General features: G+C 46.3%; 1 protein-coding gene across 1 annotated transcript in view; it reads left to right on the top strand.

The window, feature by feature from the left end:
- HUWE1 (HECT, UBA and WWE domain containing E3 ubiquitin protein ligase 1) overlaps positions 1–23076 on the top strand; it is a 484118-nt gene that overhangs the window by 169832 nt on the left and 291210 nt on the right. Inside the window, exons 36-38 of the mRNA XM_082264230.1 lie at positions 10529–10656; positions 10746–10827; positions 16787–16963. Coding sequence (XP_082120356.1) covers positions 10529–10656; positions 10746–10827; positions 16787–16963 — 387 coding nt within the window. The remainder of the gene's footprint in view (positions 1–10528; positions 10657–10745; positions 10828–16786; positions 16964–23076) is intronic.

Consider the following 23076-nt stretch of genomic DNA (forward strand, 5'->3'; position numbering starts at 1 on the left):
GAGGCGGCGACTGTCGGAGGACTCAGAGAAAGGAATTTTACAGGTAAGATTTTACAAAAATTCAGTTTTTCTCTATTCATTGACAGATGTAGCTCCGTATAATTCTTGACCATTAGGACGTCCCAGTGTTTCTGCCTAGTTTAGGAGTAGGTCCTAGTTCCCTGTTGGGATTTCGGTATTAGCTGTTTTTTTTCTTTCTTTTTTTTTTTTTTTTTTGGGAACAGTTTTGTTCCTATGAGAACTACCAGCAACATCCAGCTGGGTTTCGAACTGGATATGCCAGATCCTTAAGGTCTCCGTCCAGCAAGCATGCGCAGGTTATAGTCCAGCACTAGACCTCACCACGACAGAGGCCCGATGGACGGGGGCTCGTCTCTGAGTGAACACTTCTTCAGGACGCAAACAAGCTGGGATGCCGAGAGTCGCAGCGTACACCCTGGCCGTCACCACCCCCGCCCTGGGTGGAGAGGTAGTCTGTTCGGAGTGGTGTTCACCTGATGCCGTTGGTATGGTGAGAACGTGCCCCCCCCCCCCCCCATTTCTCTGGTGGTCTCGGGGTGGACGTGGGCCTCTGCCTGGGTAGGTCAGACCCTTGTGTATCCCTCGATGAGACTTGTATTTTTGTATTCAGTAAATATGGAGTCCCAGGACCAAATCTCACCCACAGACGCCCTCAGTGCGGTTGTGGGACCCTCGGGGTCGCAGCCCTTGTCTGCATTTACAGCAGTTTTGGTTGTCTTCTCATCAGCAGCCGCGCGGGAAAGCGCGCTGGTGAAGGCACTTATAGTGTCAGTGTGGGAAACCTAAAAAATGGCAGATGACTGTACAGCGTCGGGGATGCAGGTGTGTTATGGCACCTGCAAATCCCAGAAGTCAGGCAAGGTTTTTCCCGGTCTCAAACTTTTTGACAACATTTTTAATTAACATTGGTGGGCATCAAAAAAAATGTTAGTGGTGCTTGAGCGATTTAAAAGGCGCTACCCCTTTGCGGACGCGCTATCTGCTAGATGGACTGTACCACCAAAGGTGGATCATCTGGTTTCTAGACTAAACAAGTCTACTGTGGTTCCGGTGGAGGAGTCCCCGGTATTTACAGACCCAGTGGATAGACTGATTGATTGAGTCTGTCCTGCCATTTGCATGTGAAAACAGGCCCAATACTGAAACCGATCTTTGTGATCACTCTGGCATCACAGAACAGAATGAGCAAAATTGCTGAAAGGTGACTTGGAAACGGAGCAGCTCTCGCTGGGCCTGAAGGAGCGAACTGACCAAATGATCCAAGCCCTTCTGTATATATGTGATGCGCCGCTGTATGCCAGAGTGTCTGCGGTGGGGGTTGCTATTTGGCGCATGGTGTGGATAAAAAGCTGACCTGCAGACCAGGCTTCCAAAAAGGCTCTTTCTGACCTTCCTTTTACGGGGGGACAGGTTGTTCGGATCCTCCCTGGATAGGTTGATCAAAGGCCTTACGGGTGGTTGGAGTTCTCTTCTTCCCCAATACACCAAGGGCAAAGCACCACGTAAAAGAAGGGGGCCTTCATTTACTGCTCATAGGCGGTCCTTTCGTACCCCCGGGTCGCAGGAGAAACAAGCTAAGCCATTCAGGTCTTCTCGGGGTTCCAAGAGGACAAGGTCGGGTTGGCCGAGACAAGGCTAATTCAGATCTGCGGACAAATCCTGGTCTGCATGAAGGGACACCATCTTTCTGGGGTGGGGGACGTCTTCACTTCTTTCCGGATCCATGGACATCCTAGATTTAGGACAAATGTATTCAGGAACTGATCCGATCGGGTTACAAGATCAAATTCAGGTCCTGACTGTCAGACAGGTTCTTCCCGGCCAACCTCCGCCTATTTTCAGTTCGGTTAATGGACCTACAAAAGGCGGTGCAAGATCTGCTTTCACAGGGAGTGATTGTGTCGGTTCCCTCTTTGGAACATTTTCATGGGTTTTATTCCAACCTGTTCACTGTGCCCAGGAAGGGTGGCAAAGTGCGTCCAATCCTGGATCTCAAAGCCCTGAACCGTTTCATGCGGGTACAGACGTTTAGTATGGAGTATATTTGCACAGTGGTGGCGTCTCTACATCTGGGAGACCTGTTGGCCTCTATCGATATCAAGGACGCATATTTACACATCCCTATCTATGCTGGACACCAGCGTTTTCTTTGCTGTGGCTTCACAAGAGTGATGGCTCCGATATTGGCACTTCTACGTCAGAGGGGGATTGTGGTCCAGGGGTACCTGGACGATCTCCTGTTAAGAGCAGATTCTCATTCAGCTCTGTTTGGGGATTTGGAAATGACTGTAACGACTCTGTGATAATTCAGCTGGACCATCAATTTTGCAAAATCAGCCTTGGTACCATCCTCAAGACTGGTCTACCTGTGTCTGACTCTGGATTCTGATTTGGCAAAGGTTTTTCTTGCCCTCGACAAGCTGCAGAAGTTGCAGGGGGCTGTTCATTTGTCCATCAATCTGTCCTCTCTGCAGACATGCATGAGTCCTAGGCCTGATGGTATCGAGCTTTGATGCGGTCCCATTTGCTCAGTTCCACACCAGGTCATTACAGAGGGAAATTCTGGTCAAATGGAACAAAGCTTCAAAGTCGTTGGATTCTATGATTCGGTTGAGCCACAACACAAAGACTGCGCTTCTATGGTGGCTTCACTCGTTGGCATTGCGCCAGGGCAAGTCTTTCCTTCCATTGTATTGGACCATGATGACAATGGACACCAGCCTGTCCGGCTGGGGAGGAGTGCTGGGGAAGCTTTGTGTCCAAATGTCTTGGACAGTGGACGAGTCCAGACTACTGATCAATGTTTTGGAACTCAGGGCAATAAAGCTTTGCCTTTGTCACTGGACAAATCGTTTACAAGGTTGTCCAGTCGGGTTCAATCGGAAAATGCCACGGCCGTGGCTTGCATCAGTCATCAAGGGGGCACCAAGAGTGTCTTAGCGGCCGGGGAGGTGGCTGAGATCTTGAAATGGGCAGAGAATTTTGTTCCGACTCTCCGCCGTAACCATCCCAGGTTTGGAAAACTGGCAGACTTTCTACCGGAGCCCGTCCGGTGTTGGATCAGGGGGAATGGTCTCCACACCCGCAGGTCTTTCATCTGCTGTGTGCCCGGTGGGGTACACCCAATGTCGACCTGTTGGCCTCTCGGCTCAATAAGAAGGTTCAAACAGGGTTCGTATGGTCATGAAAATCCTGGGAAAGTCATGGAAAATGAATAAACCCAACTAAGTTTTGGAAAAGTCATGGAATATGAGAACTCGCCACTGTGGAGGAGCTGATGCTTATGATTTTATTGCCACACATTTTATATCGGTGTAAGCGTCTATAGGACTGGTAGGTGTCCTTCCGGGGTCCGCCGTTTGCCCTTAGACTGTCACTGGCCAGCAGCAGCAGCCGAGAGATGACAAACAATCAGGCAGCGCATGAACGTGATGACGTGGGGGTGCGGTAACCGGACGGTTATAGCCCCCCCCCCCCCCACGCCCCGCGTTATCACGTTCATATGGCCGACCCTCCCTCCAGTGACTATGCACTTCCGCTGCCTGATTGGTTGTCATTTCTCGGCTGCAGCTGCTGCTGGGCAGTGACAGTCTCAGGGTAAACCGCGGACCCGGAAGGACACCTACCAGTCCTATAGACGCTTACACCAATGTAAAATATATGTTAATAAAATTATTAAGCATCCGCTCCACTGAGTGGCGCCTTTCTGTTACTGTGTCTTCGTGGCTTCGGCCTAAGAGAAGTAAGCGCTGCATTTTGTGCATCTGACTGTGCCATCCATATCAGTCCAGCTGCACCTTCATGACTGCCTGAACTGCTTTATTCCTGGCAAACAGGAGCACCCATTTAATTTTCTTTCTCCAGTATAGACAAGAGTAAGCGCCGCATTTGTGCATCTGTGCCATTCATACCAGTCCGCCTGCACCTCCATAATGACTGCCTGAACTGATGCTTTATCCCCAAGCAGGAGCTGCCATTAATCTTCTTCCTCCAGTTACAGTATATTGGTCAAATTACAACTTCATGGGGGTAACACAGTTTCAGCTAAAGTTAGTGTCAGTGTTACAGCAATGCCAGGGAAATGCAGCTTTAAAAATGTATGGCTTCATGATGAAAAGTATGAGAGGTGGCTGGAGAAAGATCAGGCCCAGGGATGTGCTAAATGTACGGTGTGTCTTAAAACGTTTGACATTTAGAACATGGGAGAGGCAGCGCTGTCTAGCCATGCTAAAGGTGCAAAGCACCAGTCTGCAGCTACATGCTCGACCGCTTCCAATGCGATCACTGGCTTTTTCACCCATGTGCCTGAAGTGACACCGGCTCCCAGCTGCGGCAGTGGTGCTTCCATCTCATCCACTGTAAAACAAGGGACCATTTTGAGTCACGCTGTATCCAGAAACGAAACCTTAACTGCTGAGGTACTGTACACTACAAAGCTTGTCTTTTATTTTAATAAAAAATATGCTAGGTGTGACATGGATTTTCTTCGTATTTAACATGTATACATGGACATTTAATGAAACTTTAGGTCATGTATATTTATGTGAAGTCATGGAATTTTATTGGTAAAAATGTGTATGAACCCTCAAAGGTTTGTAGCCAGGTCACGGGATCCCCTAGCCGACGCCATATATGCACTGGTGGCTCCTTGAGGTCATTGGCTGATCTCTGTGTTTTTCACTGCTTAAACTCCTTCCGCAGAATAGAGGCGAAGGGGATTCCAGTCATTCTGGTGGCTCCAAACTGGCCTCGCCGGTTTTGGTACGCAGATCTGCTAAGATTGGTCGCCCATGCTCCTTAGATACTTCCTCTCAGGGAAGATCTGCTGTTTCAAAGGCCTATCTACTATCCTGCTTTACAGTCACTGGCTTTATCTGTGTGGCTGTTGAAAGCCAGGGTTTGAAGGATAGGGGTCTTTCTGATTCAGTGATTCCTTCCCTTTTGAAGGCCAGGAAGTCTACTTCCAGGACGATCTATCATCGTACATGGAAATCGTACATTTTATGGCGTGAATCCATGAAGGTGCATCCTCGACTTTTTTCGGCGGCTAGGATCTTGGTTTTCCTTCAAAGAGGTGTCGAACAGAAGTTGGCCTTTGCTACTTCAAGGCTAAGTGTCGGCTTTGGCTGTGTTTTTCCAATGTCCTTTAGCCTCGCATGCGTTGATTTACACTTTTACCCAAGGGGTCCGTTATGTGGCCCCTCTGAGGTGATCCCCGTTACCTCCGTGGGATCTGATTTTGGTATTGTCTGTTCTTCAAAAACCTCCTTTTGAGAACATTAGGGAGATTCCTCTGCTCACCTTGTCTCAGAAGGGTTGCCTTTTTGGTGGCTATTACTTCTGCTCGCAGAGTATCAGAATTGGTGGTGCTTTCCTGCGTTCGCCTTATTTGGTGGTCCACAGATATAATGGGTACTTCGACCTAATCAGTATTTTCTTCCTAAGGTGGTTTCTGATTTCCATCTAAATGAAAATAAACATTGTGCTGCCTTTTTTATGTCCTAAGCCCAAGCATCCTAAGGAAATTGCTTTGCATTCTTTGGATGTGGTTTGGGCAATTAGGGTTTACCTGGTGGCTACTGAATCTCTTTCAGGAAATCAGATTCTCTTTTTGTGTCCTTATGGAAGGACCTAGAAAGGGATTGACTAAATCTGCTGCGACCATTTCTAGGTGGTTCAGGCTTATTCGCTGAAGGGTTAGGTTTCGCCTTTCCCTGTGAAGGTGCATTCTACTAGGGTGCTGAGTGCTGCTTGGGCCTTTCGCCATCAGGCGTCAGTGATACAAGTTTGCAAGGCGGAAACTTGGTCATTTTTGCACAAGTTCACAAAATTTTATAAAGTGGATGTGTTGGCTTCCTCGGATGCTTCTTTTTGCCGCAAGGTTTTGCAGGCTGCTGTTTTGAAAGAGACTAATGGGCCATACACACTATAAGATTTTCTGAAGACTTTTTCCTTTAGACTTGCCATAACCATCTAATATGAGGTCAAACCTAAACACTTTCAATTTGTATGCAATCTGGCAGGCCCTTGCACTACATAGAAAAGGTAAATCTGAAGGAAATCTAACCACAAAAGTTGGATAGTGTGTATCCAGCTTTAGTCTCTTTTGAGGGTTTGTCCAGGTGAGCTCCTGTTGTTCCTAGTTGAGTTCTATATTCTCTAGTTTGCTGACATTTTAGCCTTGTTGGGAATTATTTTTTTTTCTGCGTTTTCCCACCCCTCATGCAAATACTCCTTTTGGGACGTCCCAATGGTCAAGAATTATATGGAGCGGCGTCTGTCAATGAACGATAGAGAAAGCTGGATTTTTGTCTTAACATAAAATCCTTTTCTCTGAAGTGGTTGACAGACGCAGTACCCGCCCCTCTATCTTGAGTGGGTTGGGGTTTTTCCTCTAAACACTGCTTGCACTGAAACTGAAGCCTATAGCAATGTGTGTGTGTGTGTATGTATGCCTGCAGGGGGCGGTCCCATAGGCATGTTAAAGGTTATTCCTGCCTAGTGTTGTATTTCTGTAGGGGGCAGCATAACCCAATGGTCAAGACTTATATGGCGCTGCATCTGTCAATGAACTTCAGAGAAAAGGATTTTACGGTAAGATAGAACCAGTTATAGAATCGTTGGTCTAGAAGACCTTTGTTGGTACATACATGGGGGAATTTGGGGAGGAATATCATTTTATAATAACTGCGGATTTAAATTTAAGGCGCTACACAATGTAGTGGTGTTATAGTGCTTGTGCAAAAAAATATGCATGATACATTGCTGCTTCATGTGAAGATATAAAAGTATCCTCGTGAAAATGTGCTTATACAAAAAATGTAAATTGCTATTTTATATACAAATAAACAATTATCCTCATGAGAATGGGACAACAATGCAAAAAAATTATAATACGTATATTTCATACATTTTTTTCACTATATAAATAATAGGGAATCTTATACACCCCGTGCTTGATTGTGCTCAAATATTCCCGTCCCATACGTGCTCATGTGTGATATTCCACCATCCTAGTGTAAGGGGGGCTATTTACCAGATATTTTAATGCCACCAGGGCCCCCACAGCTTTTATATGGTAAGGTTGGTCACTGTTTGGATCTCCTGTTTTTTCAAACCAATCATCTCAATCCATAAAAGCTACGACTTGGGCAAATATGTATATTTAACTTTTAAATTGTTGACAATAGTCATATGTATTTATAAAAAAAATTGAAAAAAACTAAACTCCTTTTTTGTTAATTTTTAAAAAGTTTTTTTTTTTTTAAATGATTTTTAAATACATATGACTATTTTAAAACCGAAGGTTGCGAAACAGGAGGTATTAGTCCAGAAAAACAGCACTAAAAAGTCACATTTTGATTTAAAGCGGAGTTCCGGGCAGAGAAACCTTTTTTTCCTGAACATACCCCCGGGACAGTCAGGGCTAGCACATTCCACAATGGCTAGCCTCTTATCTGTCCCGGTTCGCACTTACCTTTTAGAAGAAATACTTACTTAGAAATTTTCTTCCACAGCGTTTCCATCTCGGTTGTGGGCAGCTGAAGCCGGCGCGGTCCTCTTCTGTGTCTTCTTCCGCGTCTTCGTGTCCCAGAATGCACTGCACCGGCCCCTCTCGTCACTTCCGGTGCGGCGCCGCATTCCTAAACAGCTTCTGGGCATGCCCAGAAGCTGTTTAGCAGGGGAATGCGGCGTCGCCCGGAAATGACGAGCGGGGCCGGTTCGGCGCATTGATTCCTGGGAGCTATGACGTTTAGCTCCCAGGAATCATCGCGAGGCAGGAAGTGACGGGGTGAGCCTCGGCGCTGGAGGAGGAAGCTGTCATAGGTGTGTATTTACGATCTTCAATAAAAAGGTGAGTAAACAAAAAAAAAAAAACTATCCAATTCCTTTTCAGGTGCGGCATACCTAGCGGAGGGGCACAAAAAAAAAAATCTTTTTTGTGCCCGGAACTCCGCTTTAAGTCACTAGATTGATATAAGATTGGCAAAACAAAGGACCAATCAAAAGCGAACAAGGTGTGTATGTATGTATGTATGTATGTGTGTGTGTGTGTGTGTGTGTGTGTATGTATATATATATATATATATATATATATATATATATATATATATATATATATACACACTAGGGCTGCAACTAACGATTAATTTGTCTGTCGACTAATCTATCGATTATTTTTACGATTAGTCGACTAATCTAACGATTATTTAATTTTTTTGTTTTTTTGCTTAATTTAGTCTTTTTGATTAGCTAATTAATCCTGTAATTAATACAGACCCCTCAGTAAGCCCCCCTCCCACTACAGACCCCTCAGTAAGCCCCCCTCCCAGTACAGCCCCCCACAGTAAGCCCTCCCACCCAGTACAGACCCCTCAGTAAGCCCTCCCACCTAGTACAGACCACTTACTAAACCCCCCTCCCAGTACAGACCCCTCAGTAAGCCCTCCCATCTAGTACAGACCACATACTAAGCCCCCCCCTCCCAGTACAGACCCCTCAGTAAGCCCTCCCACCTAGTACAGACCACTTACTAAACCCCCCTCCCAGTACAGACCCCTCAGTAAGCCCTCCCACCCAGTACAGACCACTTAGTAAGCCCCCCTCCCAGTGCAGACCCCTCAGTAAGCCCTCCCACCTAGTACAGGCCATTACAAGCCGGTGTAGCGCCGCAAATGTGACATCTCTAAGTAGCTGGGGGAGGATGCGAATGTGTTGTGGCAGTACAGGGGTGCTGGAGACGGTCAGCACTCACCTCTCGTCTCCGACGGAGCCCGGCGGGGGAATTTCACCCGGCCGGCAATGCTTCAAGCGGCGGGGGCGTGTGACGTCACACGTTGACGCGTCGACGCATTTTCCGCACGTCGACGATTTTTTGTAGTCGACGAGTCGTGACAGCCCTAATACACACACACAATCTATTTACATCCGCAAATATGTCCGCTCTGACTTCCTGATGATGCCATTCCGGTGAAATGCAATGAGGTCCGCAGCGGTAATGCTTCCGGTTTCGTCACTTCCAGTGGAACGCAGTTGATTTGCACGCCTGTCTCTGGTGTGGAGGGCAGGAGTTACTGCATACCAAACATTTTTTAGTGGTTGCCACTCTGGGCACAACATGTTAGTGCATCTACAATTATGTTATGGAATTTTGTTTTATTTTAATAAACGTATTGTACGATCATCTGCCTATGCTTTTTTTCTGGGAACCCCTATGGCTTGGAGCCGGGTTCAACAATTTAAAGTTGAATATACATATTTAAACGATAAATCTTCAATGTGCATTAAGAATAGATTACTATATAATAAATAATAAAGTGCCAGTGCTAGATCACTGAACTGAAGTGCAAATACATGAAGCAACTGAATAAAGTATTTTGGATTTGATCAGATAAAGTCCTTATGCATAAAGTTCTTGTGCTCTTAAACGGCTGAAAATTAGATGATCCTTGTAAAAGTGCTTGTGCTTGAATACTTAATAGCGCAGACCACTCCGTGCTCCCTTTTTGTGTCCCCACTCACCAAACAATGGGGTGATCAACCGTATATTCAGAGACTTTGCTTTGCCACTTGGATGCTGGAAAAAGAATTTCTACCAGGTTCTCCCAGTGGATTCAGACAGTGGGGAATGGCTTTATCTCCTTTAATTCCTGGACTCTCCAGTACCCAAATCTAATAAAAGAAGAACCTCCATAGCGTAAAACCGTTAAGTAAAAAAGCAGAAGTAATACACTTGCATCTGATAATAGTAATGCGCTTAGACGTATATTTGGAGAGCGCCTCAGCGTGCGGTTCACCACTATACCGGAAATGACGTCTGATGCTAGATTCCTGCTTGATGCATTTAAACCCTTCCTACTGGGCGTCATCTGAAGCTGGAATCCGCGTCATGCGTCCAGCTTGTTATACTCTGTACTCCTTCCACTGTTATAGTGTTATATGCTGTATAATTTTAAAATATTAAAATAAATATTATTAATTTTATAATTATACAGCAACGAATAATATATTTTTGAGCCGGATAAGATATCCTAGCACAATAACCATAATTGAGTAAATATGGAATTCCATCAGCAATCCAAAAGGGCATCTATTGATCTTAGGGTGAGTATTAGAAACGCACTGGATTTTTGGGGTTAAATATATATATATATATATATATATATTGTCTGGGGCTGCATGAGTGTTGCCGGCACTTGGGAGCTACAGTTCATTGAGTGAACTATGTATGCCAACATGTACTGTGACATACTAAAGCAGAGCATGATCCCCTCCCTTCAGAGACTGGGCCACAGGGCAGTATTACAACATAATGACCACAAACACACCTCCAAGACGAGCACTGCCTTGCCTTAAGGGTAAAGGTGATGGACTGGACAAGCATGTCTCCAGACCTAAACCTTAAAGGTAGGCTGTGCCCCACCAAAACAATGGCAGACCTGTTTTTATTGCATTTTAAATGCAATACAAGTGTCAACATTTTTTTTTTTTTTTTTTTTTTCCCTAGGAACTGAAGCTTCCCTGTGCCAGAGTAGTGGAATCAAGTGGGATCCTAAATGTTCTGATTAAACTGCTAGAGGTGGTTCAGCCTTGTCTGCAGGCTGCTAAGGAGCAAAAGGAGGTTCACACGCCCAAGTAAGGCTCCTTACTAAAGTCTTTATTGGGTTTCATACTAAGCAACTCTGAAATTGATATAACTAATTACATCATTGTTTTTCTGACAGATGGATAACTCCAGTCCTACTGCTTATAGACTTCTATGAAAAGACCTCCATTTCTTCGAAGCGGAGAGTACAGATGAACAGGGTAACCTTTTAAAATATAACTTATTCTGTACAAAGAAAAGCAAGCCTAGTATTTGATGTCTTCAAAGGGAGACTACTTCACAATCATAGCTTTTCTAATGCACACTCTTGCAAAACGTAATTATTATTATTTCAGGTACTTGTATAGCGCTGTCAATTTACGCAGCGCTTTACATATACATTGCACATTCACATCAGTCCCTGCCCTCAAGGAACTTACAATCTAAGGTCCCTAACTCGCATACATACACAGTAGGGCCAATTTTATACAGGATCCAATTAATCTACAAGCATGTCTTTGGAGTGTGGGAGGAAACCGGAGCACCCGGAGGAAACCCACGCAGGCACAGGGAGATCATGCAAACTCCAGGCAGGTAGCGTTGTCGTTGGGATTCGAACCAGCAACCCTCTTGCTGCTAGGTGAAAGTGCTAACCACTACACCACTGTGCCGCCCATAATTTCTCTTGCGTCCTCTGACAGTTGCCGCCCAATGGTATTAGCCTTCACTAATGGGTAATAGTGCACTCTGCAGGAGCAGGCTAGACAGATAATTATCAGGTTAATATAAAAAAACTTTTGTACCTCAGAGCGCCACTAGGGGGCCATCCCACATCCATTACCAGAAAACCCAATCTGATATTGTTTCATGCTGCCTAGCTTTCAGGAGCAGAGCTTTAGGTCTTTCTCTGCTGAGACCTAGCGTCTTGGCTTTCTTGTATTTTTTTCTGAATTTCAGTGTTTTCTCTTTACACACTTGATTTTATTTCTTCCCACTATCACTAGTTAGTCAGGGATTCCTTTCCTGGAGAACTACAAGTGACTGCAGAGCTGGGCCTCGGACTGGGTATCATAGATCCTTATGGAGTCCCAGCCTGCCAACGAGCGTTGCAGGTTACTGGTACGCCCAGGCCTCGCAACGACAGTGCCTCTCCATATGGGGACGAGCTGGCGGAGCTGCGCTTTGCAGAGGATGTCTGGACCCGGATCGGCCGCGTGTTGCCAGCATCTCTCCTTTGCTGACGCCACCCCCACTTAGGGGGGGAGGTCTCCTGTTTTTGAGCGGTGCCCACTGCTGGACTGGTGAGTACTGAACCCCCTTGTCTCTGGGGACGTTTGGTAAGTTGTGGGCCCACTCCTAGGGGATAGCAGGGCTGGCGGTCTCTGTAGGATCTCCCTTCTGGCCGGTTTAGGGTTTTTTCCCTCCCCTCCCTGCCCCCGCTGGGGGCGCTGCATGGGAATGCTGTGGGGGTCTCCCTGGGGTCCCTGCTAATAGCCAGAAATGTGTTTGGTACATTTATTTTACAGCCGTTTGGAGCGGCCGCCACTTTAGTGGTTTGCAGATTCCTAGCTCTGTATAATACAGAAGCCATGTGAGATTTCGGCTCAGGCTCCTGTTCGGGCACCATCTTGGATGTGGGCAACATGCCTAGTAAGGGCAGTGGCCATTTTCCCTGTGACTTTTGTCATTGACTTTCAATAGGCACCTTTTTCTTTGGGCTCAAGGGCTGGCCTCTAGCGATGTGAGGTCACTTCCACCTCCTTTCCCATCTTTTCATCCTGTGTAAAATGTGCCGACAGGCTGGGGATTTTTGCTTATATCTCAGCCATTTGACCAAATCAAATTTTTTTTCTTTTTTGCCAGTGTGTTTTCTCAAGGGGCTTTTTCAGTTGGTGCAGATTGCAGGGGGGATCCGGCTGATCTCTGGTGTTTTGCCTCAGTGATGGCCTCTGTCGCTCATGACATGGTGCAGGGGGCTTCGCAGCAGGATCAGTTCGTCCACACTGCTTCCTGGACGACGCGGCTTTGGAAGTGGCTCCGTTGGTCGCCCGGTTGTCGGCGGTGGGGATTGCGATCCACCGCATTACCTGGTTAAAGTGCTGGTCGGTTGACCACGCGTCCTAAAAGACGGTGTCTGAGGTCCTGTCTAGATGGCGCCTGCCTGTGTTCCCGGTATGGTGAGTAAATGTCCCCCCCCCCCCCCCTCCCTGGCGGATTTTGGGGTGGACGTGGGCCCTCTCCCTGGGGCGGTCGAACCCTCTCCCTGGGGCGGTCGAACCCTCTCCCTGGGGCGGTCGAACCCTCTCCCTGGGGCGGTCGAACCCTCTCCCTGGGGCGGTCGAACCCTCTCCCTGGGGCGGTCGAACCCTCTCCCTGGGGCGGTCGAACCCTCTCCCTGGGGCGGTCGAACCCTCTCCCTGGGGCGGTCGAACCCTCTCCCTGGGGCGGTCGAACCCTCTCCCTGGGGCGGTCGAACCCTCTCCCTGGGGCGGTCGAACCCTCTCCCTGGGGCGGTCGAACCCTCTCCCTGGGGCGGTCGAACCCTCACGCTCCTGGGTTTCCCTCTGTCCTGTTGTGACCCCCACCCCATGTGGGGGACGCTTTGGGCCTTCCTGGGGCCTAGTGTGCAGGCTGCATCGGGGGTCGGGGGAGTGCGCCGTCCGCGGTGCTCAGCTGGGGGTGGTTTCTGAAGTGGATGGGCATGTGGGGGGGGGGGTCCCCTGTGGGTCCAGTGTGGGGCCGCCATTTTGTTGTAGCCTCTGTCTGGAGCCTCTTATGGAGGCGGCCATTTTGGTACACCCGTTTTCGCCCAATTTGCTGTCGATTTTTTGCTGTGAAGGCCGGTGGGAGTGCCTGAAGGACAGTGAGTCTTAAGGGTAGTCTCTCTCCCTCTCTGTGGGGGTCTCTTAGCTTGTGCCTGACCTCTGGGGGGCGCTCTAGCGCTGTGGGCCGTTTTTTAAAAAATATAAATTTGTTTTTGAAAATTTGCTGGCGGGTTCCTCAGGTTAAGTATGGACCCTGTAGGTCATTTTTTCCCACCTGACCCTCTCACGGAGGCCGTAGGGCCTCCCGGATCTCCACTGTCCGTCAATGCCTTTTTGGCAGTTCAGGACACATTTGGGCCCGGGGGGTAGTGGTGGGTGCACTGAGTCTTGCTCAGCCGCCGCAGACGTGGGCCTCCCTGCCGGGTCCCTGCCTGGTCTGTTACCCTGCGCCCTGTCTCCTTGGATGATGAAGATGACATTTCCACCTCCCCTGCTGCGACAGGCGCTGGTGGACGCACTGGCTGTTTTTGGTGCCTGGCACCCTGCAATTTGGGGATCGCAGCAGCGGCTGCGCCTAGGGCGCTGGTGGCATCTGGCACTCACATGACATCTGGAGCAGCTCTTTTTGCTGGCTGCTCATGTAGGGGGGGGGGGGACCGTCTGAGACGTTCCCCTGGGGTCTCAGCAGCTGTTAGACGTTGCCCTTTTGGGGTAGTCTCTGGTACAGAGGACTGTTCCGCCTTTGGTGGACGTACGATCTCTAGCTGAATGGGACTACCATTGTTCCAGTGGAGTAATCCCCAGCCTTTAAGGCAGTGGTTCTTAACCTGGGTTCGATTGAACCCCAGGGGTTCGGTGAGCCCGTCTCGCGGGTTCGGCGGAGGTAATTTCTGAACTGGTCTCTGAAAGACAACAGCAGAAGTCACACTGATTTGCAGTAAATATTCATTATTATGTTTTTTGTTTTTTTTGTGAAAATCATGTTTTAATGGTTTTGTTCTTTGTTCTTAATGGTTTTGTTCTTTAATGGTTTTGTTCATTTTGTGCACCTATGTATAAATATATACCTATGTTTTGAATTTGAAAAAATCATATTTTATTTTTCCAATTAAGGGTTCGGTGAATGCGCATATGAAACTGGTGGGGTTCAGTACATTCCAACAAGGTTAAGAACCACTGCTTTAAGGACTTTGGGGGTGGTCGGGGGGGGGGGGGGATAGGGTGGCGTTGGCTGTGGCCTGCGCTCTGTGCTCTCTGGCGTAGCTGCACTGGGAACAGTGTTTGTTTGCCCTTGCTACCCAGACTCTGCTGAATGGACGTAGTCCCAACGCTGTGACTTGGTGTGGGGCTTGTCCCTCTTGCCCTGGGGGAGCTGTTGGACCAGCTGGCGCAGGAGCTGCATTTTGTTTGCAATGCCATGCTGGTTGAGGCTCCCTTGTATAGTCACCTTGTCGTTTTCGGCGGTGGTTGACCGGAGTCTACTTGACCGGAGTGTTGGTCTGCGTATCAATCTTTTAAGAAGGTCTTAATGGATCTCCCTTTTCAAGGGGATCGCCTGTTGATCAAAAGTTGGCCTTGTTAATGTCGAGGGTCAGGTTTCGGCTATGGTAATTCTTATTCCACAGGCTGTTGGCCACCCGTTCCCTGGTGCATAACTTTTTCCAGGGGGTGCGACACTTGGTTCTTCCTTCGCCAACTGGGGACCTTGGCTGGTGCAGCAGCCGATTCTTCCAGACCCTCCTTTGCGAGTATTGAGGGTATCCCCTGCTTACCTTATTGCAGAAGGTGGCCTTCTTGGTTGCTGTCACTCTGCACGCAGGGTGTCGGCACTGGCGGCGACATTGTCCTTTCGTTCTCACTATATGTTGGTTCATGGGACCAGGTGGTAATTCGTCCGGATCCGTCCTTCCCTCCGAAGGTGGATTTTAGTGTTCACTTGCACGAGGTCATTGTGTTGCCATCTTGTCCTAAGCCCCATCATGCTACGGAAGGTGCACTGCATACTCTGGATGGAGTTCGGGCACTCGAGGGGTGCTTGGGGACTGAGTCTTCCTGTGTTCCATGGTGGCCCAAGGACAGGGCTGCCTGTGTCTGCTGCGACTATTTCCAAGTGAATCGGACAGTCGGTGGTGCAGGCTTTTTCATTTAATGCTCAGGTCCTACCTTCCCCTGTTTCAACGCCTTCTACTTGGGCGCCTAGTGCTTCCTGGGCTTTTTGCCATACAGGCATCTGTGCTTCAGGTTACAAGACTACCTGGTAGTTTGTTCACACCTTTGCCACGTTTTATAAGATGGATGTGCTGGCATCTGCAGATCCCTCTTTTCGGCCGCAAGGTTTTTTTGCTGGCTTCGGTTTGAAGGGCTTTTGGCCTGCCTTGAGGGTGTTTACTGTTTTTTTTTCAGGTGGGCCTTATCTTTTGTTCTGCTGAGTCCTATGTTGCTTGGTCGGCTATGTTTTGCCTTGGGGACTTGCTCTTTTCTGCTGTTCCCACCCCTCATTTTATGGCACTGCTTTGGGACGTCCTTACTGATGTGAGACAGAGAACTGCGTCTGTCAATGAACGATAGAGAATTGGATTTTTGACTTACCGTAAAATCCTTTTCTCTTAAGTTCATTGACGGACGCAGTACCCACCCCTCTATTTTGAGTTTGGGTGGTTATTACTTTCTGACACTGCTTTGATACAAAACTGACATCCTATGCAGGAAGAGAGGGTGTATCCTCCGGGACTGCCCATAGGCGTAGCCAGAACTTTTTCCTGCCTAGTGTCCTACTCCTGTAGGGGGCAGTATTACCCTACTGGTATGAATCAGATAGAACTGCTTCCGTCAATGAACTTAAGAGAAAAGTATTGTACGGTAAGTCAAAAATCCAGTTTTTAGTCCTAAATGAGAACTTTTTTTTTTTTTTTTTATTGCATTTCTTCTTAATTGTAAAATTGTTTGCCCTCACTGCATTTAATTGGTTTGTAAGTCTTGTGGCCTTGCCTATATTTTGTTTTCTGCCATTCATTCACCATTTATTATGAGGTTGAAGTTATTCTCTGGGCCGTAAGCTCTCCTCTCACGTTAATGGAGAGGCTGTCCTTCCCTCTGTCATGTGAAGAGTGCCAGTAACCTTGTTTTATACATGCTTATGTTCTCTGTCTAAGGTTAAGTGCAGTTTAAAGGTGGAAACTATTTTATATGAGATTAAAGAGATAATTTCGGTATTCTTGCACATTCCTCCCATTAATGTTTATTACACAAGGAGGATTTTACAGTATTAGCAATCTTACTGACACCTGCAAATTTGTCTTCAGTGACCAATGCTGTTATCTTAATAAGGGTTGCTTTTGGGTAGGAAAAGAAACTTTTTCCACTGTAAACAGAAATGCAATATTTTCTTTTTTTTTTTTTTTTTTTTCTTTTTTAGTATCTTCAATCAAATGGGAACAATTGGCGTTGGTTTGATGACAGATCAGGACGTTGGTGTAGCTATAGTGCTAGTAACAACAGCACTATTGATGCAGCATGGAAAGCTGGGGAGACTTGTGTGCGTTTTACAGCTGGCCGACGAAGATACACTGTACAGTTCACCACTATGGTTCAGGTAGTTTTTGGTTTAATGTTGTATTGATTGGTTTAACCCCATGTATTTTTTTAATTTCTAAACTGATTGTAGCAAAGTTTTTTTTTTGTTTTTTTTTTTTTACGGTCAAGCATAATGGCTTGAAAAAGCAAAAAAAAAAAAAAAAGAAAAGCACAAAACTATTATTTTACTCAAATCAGGTGTGTTAATGGTAAGATTCGTACGTAACTGTTGGCGTAGTTGAAGTAAAAAAAAAAGGTTAAATGCTGCTCATTTTGATAAAGATTTTGTTTTCATAAGATATTTTTTAAATGCTGATCAACAGAAATATACTCTTTCATGGCAGAGTGCAAACTGATCTCTGTACAGTGATTGAAATGAATTACAAGGAAAAAAAAATCAAGGTTTATATAGTGTAAGTAGACCGTAAGGGGATCCCTCTGCTCCAACATCAACACTGACAAAAATACTCGCCATAATATTCCTTTTCTGGTCCATCCTCCCGTCAGCACACTGTGGGAACAATTGTGCTGATGGGAGGACGGACCAGGAAAGGAAATTGACGGTAAGTATTGATAACAATTTTCCGTTTTTTATAGACTACTTTTGGAAATTTACCAAGACTTTACTTTTGGTGTTCATGAGCAAGATGTAAGAAAATAAAAAGAAAGGGGGGGGAAGCTTTTTGTTCCTGCACTTAGAAAACACTGATCGAGCTGGGAATAATCTAACAGATCAAAACTCAGTCCCTGCTGAACCAGCCTGACTTCGATCTATTGGGGAGGGGGGGAGTAGCTGTGCATAGATACCAGTCAGCTTCCAGGTTTCATTGTCAAAACTTCACTGAGCAAGCTGAACTTAAGAAGCTGATTGGCTACCATGTACTGCATTAGATTCTGAGTGCTCCTGTTGTAGTAAACCTCCCCCTATGTATGGCTGGCTTTAGAGACTGAAGTCAACTTGAAGAAGAGTATGTGTTCTGATGAGACCAAATTTTAGGTTTTTGGCTATTGGACAAAACAATAACAGCGCACAGCTTAAACAGGAGTGTATTTCTTTTGATCACTGTTTCAGTGTTAAAAAATAAATTTAACCTTAAGGCCCCTGCATGAAAATCTAAACAAGTACCAAAAAAAGTAACGTGATGCACAAGTCTTTAAAGTAAACAAATGTATTTTATCTATGAAATTCTGCCTAAAGTGTTAGTCCACCCTAAAACTAAAATCCCTGCATCTATAGAACTCCACAATCTAACATTAATCCTATCTAATCCTAACCTATCTAATCTACATACATAACCTTTTTTGAAGCCAATCCGATCCTGTCTCCAGCAGTGGAAGCTCTGCAGAGGACACAGCCGACAACGGCTGTGAAATGAATGGGGAATAACCTCACCCATACAGTTACTATGGGGCTTCCGTTTTCTGTTTCCTCGGCACCCTTCTCCACAGTGAAGCCGCGGCTGACAGATCAGCGTGGGATCGGGTCAGCTTTGAAAAAGGTTTGCATGCTGATTTTTTTCTAGGGCTAGATAGGTTAGTATTAGATCGTGGAGGTTTGTAGATGCAGGGATTTTAGTGTTAGGGTGGACTTTAATTTGTGTCTTCTCAGACTCTGCAGCTCACATTGGTAGAATTGCCGCAACAGAGGCAGTGTTGTCAATCCAGAAAGCAGTGGGTAGCACTAAGTGTAGCTAGGGACTGATTGAGAAATTACAGGCTTGTGAATCCATAGTCATTGTGCTGATGGCCACAACCTCTATACCTCTTCATTCCACTGTAGTGGAAGCACAGTCTATACAAGAGTGGCGGTGTTCAGGAGCAGTACAGCATTGTTAGCCTAACATCACAGGAAGCGGTTAGGTGTACTTCACTGGCAGGCTCAAAGGGTATTTTGCAACTTTGCAGGGGTACTGGGAAAACTGTAAGAGCCGTTGCACTGAAGTGCTGCATCACATTTAATTTAATGAGATGTGATAGTTCTACTTTACATATACTGCAGTTTAAGGCCTCGTTCACACAGGGCACATTATACCATAGTTATACCATATAGTATGCACACACACGTTTTTGTGCAGTCCCCTTGATGTAGTTTGGGACACAGCAGCTCCTCTGACACAGCCTCTGTGTCCCAATATGTCACCCCTGTGGGTTGTGGGTGCATGTCCCCGATAGCAGACAGGGTGAGTTCTAGGACACCTACAGGGATGTCTTATTGCAGTAATGGCAAGCCTTTGCATTCTAGATGTTTTGGAACTAAATTTCCTATGAAGCTCATGCACTCTGCAGTGCAGTTGAGCATCATGGGAAATGTAGTTCCAGAACATCTGGGGTGCCAAGGTTTGCGATCAGACATTTTGGAACACCGCAACTGTGCCCCAAATGATATTAATGGTACTTCCTGCATGGGGTTGCACAAAACACCTGTGCATCCCCATGGGGGGTAATCATGGCCTTGCATGGGTGTAAGCTAGAGTTCTCCCAATGTGAGCAAAGCTAATTATTCTGTGAAAATAAAATCTAAACGCTTTCAAAGTGGCAAATGCTTTTCTTAAACACTAAGTGACACAGGAAGCCATTAACTGTTGGATTATACTGACCTTCTACATGAAAATTGGACACTGGCAAACCAAATAAAAAATGTAGGCCAATGATAACCCCCTCCCGACTACTAGCATTCCTCCACTTTTTTTGTATGGGTTTGCGTCCTCAGCCCTGCTTAGAAATGTCTTAATTTTTGTAGCATTTTTTTGCCTTGTAGTCAAGATTCTTCCTTGCATTGCTGCTTGAGGTGGTCTTTACAGTGGCAGTTATTCAGACTTGGCATTTTCTCCCTTCCAGCTTTGGAGTGTCTTACGCAAACCCCACTTAGCCTGGATGTGAACTTTAGGCACTGGGTTCTGCTTTATGCACTTTCCTGACCCCTATCTGCAAGCAAGTTGGACACTGTGAGTTTTCCAGGTTCAGAGCCATTGGCATTTCCTTCTTGCCCTTGATTATCTTTGTTAGTAGGCTGGCTGATGTGCAGCAGCTACCTCATTGTTGGACGCGTAATGAATTTCCCATTTTCTGCCAATTTCATGGGGTAGAGGAGGTGATTACCTTGGCTGGGTAGCATGTCGCCTGTCCTGTTTCCCACCCATAAGCATTCCTAATGAACTGGCTAATCACTTCGGTTGTGGGCCTTGCATTATTGTAGGGCTTGCATTGTGATTGGATCACTTAAGTCATGGAGCATTTGGAAAAAATGGCTGTAGCCCTTCTTTCCTGCATGAGTACCCTGTCAGCCCACCTGTGGAGGCCTCTTGCATCCAAAAAACTCTTGCGCTTTGTAGCTATCGAGGGACAGTATCTCTCCAGGTCTTGGTCTGGATGCCATTTTTATGCACCCAACATGTAGCAAGAGCCCTCATCTTTCCCAGCTGGAGTTTAAGAAGAATACGTTTCATTACTCCATGGTGGCCAAGTCCAAACCGAAGCTGGGTTTCCAATCTTACCCGCAAGGCTTTGGCTGTGAGTCCACCAAACCCTCAAGGCATTAAGGCACATCCCCACTTTTAAAAGTGTGTGTGTGTGTGTGTGTGGGGGGGGGGGGGGTTGTTGGGTTGTCAACCTTTGCAAATTCTTGGACAGAATGCAGTGCCCTCTTCATATTATTGCTTTAAATCTTCACCTCACAGATATGCATATCTCTAGACTGCCCTTATGGATCAGGGTGTTGTTGCCTCAATTCCCGTAGCAGTGGAGTTTCAGGAGTTCCCAAGCACAAATGGTGCATTGAGCTCATCTGGGAGCAAAAAAGCTCTAAATGTCTTCATTATTAGAGTCCAAACATTCTGTATGATAACCGCCAAGTCTGTTATCTCCTTTCAGGGACACTTCATGGCATCTGTGGACGTCAATAACGTGTTCCTGCATGCTGCACCTTTACTTTGGAGCCCTGCTGTTTCCCATATTTTCTGCACCCCAGGGGTTGAGCAAGTTGTTGGCCCAAGTACTAGTCTTTCTGCACTCTTTGTGCATTCCCAATGCTGAAATACCTAGACAACCTCCTACTGAGGTAACATTCTGCACAGGTTCTAAAGGGGCAGTGTAGCCTTGACAATCTAGACCAGCTTTTATCAGCCAGGGTTCCTCCAGAGGTTGCTAGGGGTTCCTTGAGTATTTTCTGTGTCTCAGATGAGTAACCACTAAACTCAATGATCCTTGGTTATCTTTTGAGAAGGGATTCCAACCTCTGACCACCAATGTAAGGCGCATTACTCCTTGTGAATATCATGCAATGTAGATATAGTTAGAAGGGTTTGCTTGAGAAAGGAAAATGTATTTTTAGTGATTCTCTGATGAAGGCTGGTCTAGAATTTGCAGAATTTTAGGTGGATCCTTCAGAGATCAGTGTTGGGACCAAATTATGAGTGTAAGCATAGTCTTAACAGCTCAAGCTGGAGTTCCCCCCACCCCCAGGTGAAACCTCAAACTCTGCTCCCAGACTCTCACCCTAAAGTGCAGGAAATGTCTGGCTGTTTGCATCTGCATGAGTTCTGATGCTGGTGGTTACCACCTCCATTTGAGTTTGGCACAGACCCCCCTACAATGCAGCATTCTGTCGTCATGGAATGCTGAGGACCAGGTTGTCATTGGCTTAATGGCTCAGAATCCGTCTCCGGAACCAGAAGTCCTTCCTTCCCAGCTTTTGGAAGATTGTCATAATGAAAGCCTTGCTGCCTGATTGGAAATAAGTCCTGGGCACCCTGTCATTGCAGGGGGCTTTGACGTGATCAATCTGGTCTCTTCACCCCATACTGAAACTTTGAACGCTTTGACTGTCTTAACAGCGCTAGAACAGTGAATAATGGGTCAGCTCTTATGGTTTCAGTTGGATAAATCATTAGGAATGTAGTCTTGCCTTGGTACAGTGGATTCTGCCCTGGCCAGAATTTCACATTGCAGCCTGCAGTTTACATCCCGGGCATGGACAATTTGTAGGTTAACGGTCCCTATACCCATAGGTGTTCCAGGAACTTTGTCACAGTCAGAATAAACTGTGTAACTTTTGGTAAAATATAAAAGTTGAGGTTGTATTAGAGTAAATGGATACTTAACATGTCAAACTTTAAATTTGCATTCACTTGTGAAATGGCGAAAAACTTCGGTAACCCCATATTTTCTTCGCATTCTGGCCTTCCTGCAATCAAAACCTTAAACACGCTGAAAGAACAGGTTATGGCCTTCTCAGTTTCTTCTTTTTTTTTTTTTTTAAACCTCTGGCCTTGCTTCCCCTTGTCAAAACCTTTATTTAAGGGGCATCTCTGTTTTAGGTCTGCCTCACAGCATCCTGTGCTTCTTTGGAACCTCAGTCTGGTTCTCTCTGCCCTGGAGAATCCACCTCCTTTGAACCGATCAGCAAAATACCCTTAGATGATCTCTCCTGCCAAGTAGCCTTCTTGGTTGGGGTCCAATCTATCTGACGTGTCTAAGCTTAGTGGCTGTCTTGTGAGGAGCTACTACTCATTCTTCAGTTAAGGTAGTCTTAAGCCCAAAGTGGTATCAGTCTTCCACCTCAATGAAGACAGTCCTTTATCTTTGTGCCCTGCTAATTGCTCTTCGCTGCCTGGATGTAGTTGGAGACATCAGTCTACCTCAAAGCAACAGCATCTATTAGGAAGATGGACTCCCTATTCATCCTACCTTTAGGACCTAATAAGGGACTTCCTGCTTCAAAGCTCAACATCGCTAGATGGAAATAAGACATGTCATGAACTTACTCTGACAAAACAGCACGTACACTTTTATGCGCTCCCTCCACCAGGTGAGTCGGCGTTATCTGGGCATTCTGACACCAAGACTATAAGCCCCAGTTTTGCAAAGCTGCCAACCTATCCCCTGTTCACACATTTTTAAAGTTCTACCAGGTGGACATCCATTATTCTGCAGATGCAGCTTTCGGGCACAGGGTTTTTGCAGATGCAATCCCAAGTTTGGTCTATTGATCGCTGTTGTTGGTCCTGTTGGCACATTTTTGTTTGCTTAGTTGACTGCCCATCCTTCTCATTTGCTTGAGGATGTCTCTGGGTCTTTAAATACTTAAATAGGAATGTAAAATGGGAATAAGAGGAATTTTGACTTGTAAATTCC

This window comes from Pelophylax lessonae (assembly GCF_965119305.1).
Source record: "Pelophylax lessonae genome assembly, chromosome: 7".
Classification (NCBI taxonomy): domain Eukaryota; kingdom Metazoa; phylum Chordata; class Amphibia; order Anura; family Ranidae; genus Pelophylax; species Pelophylax lessonae.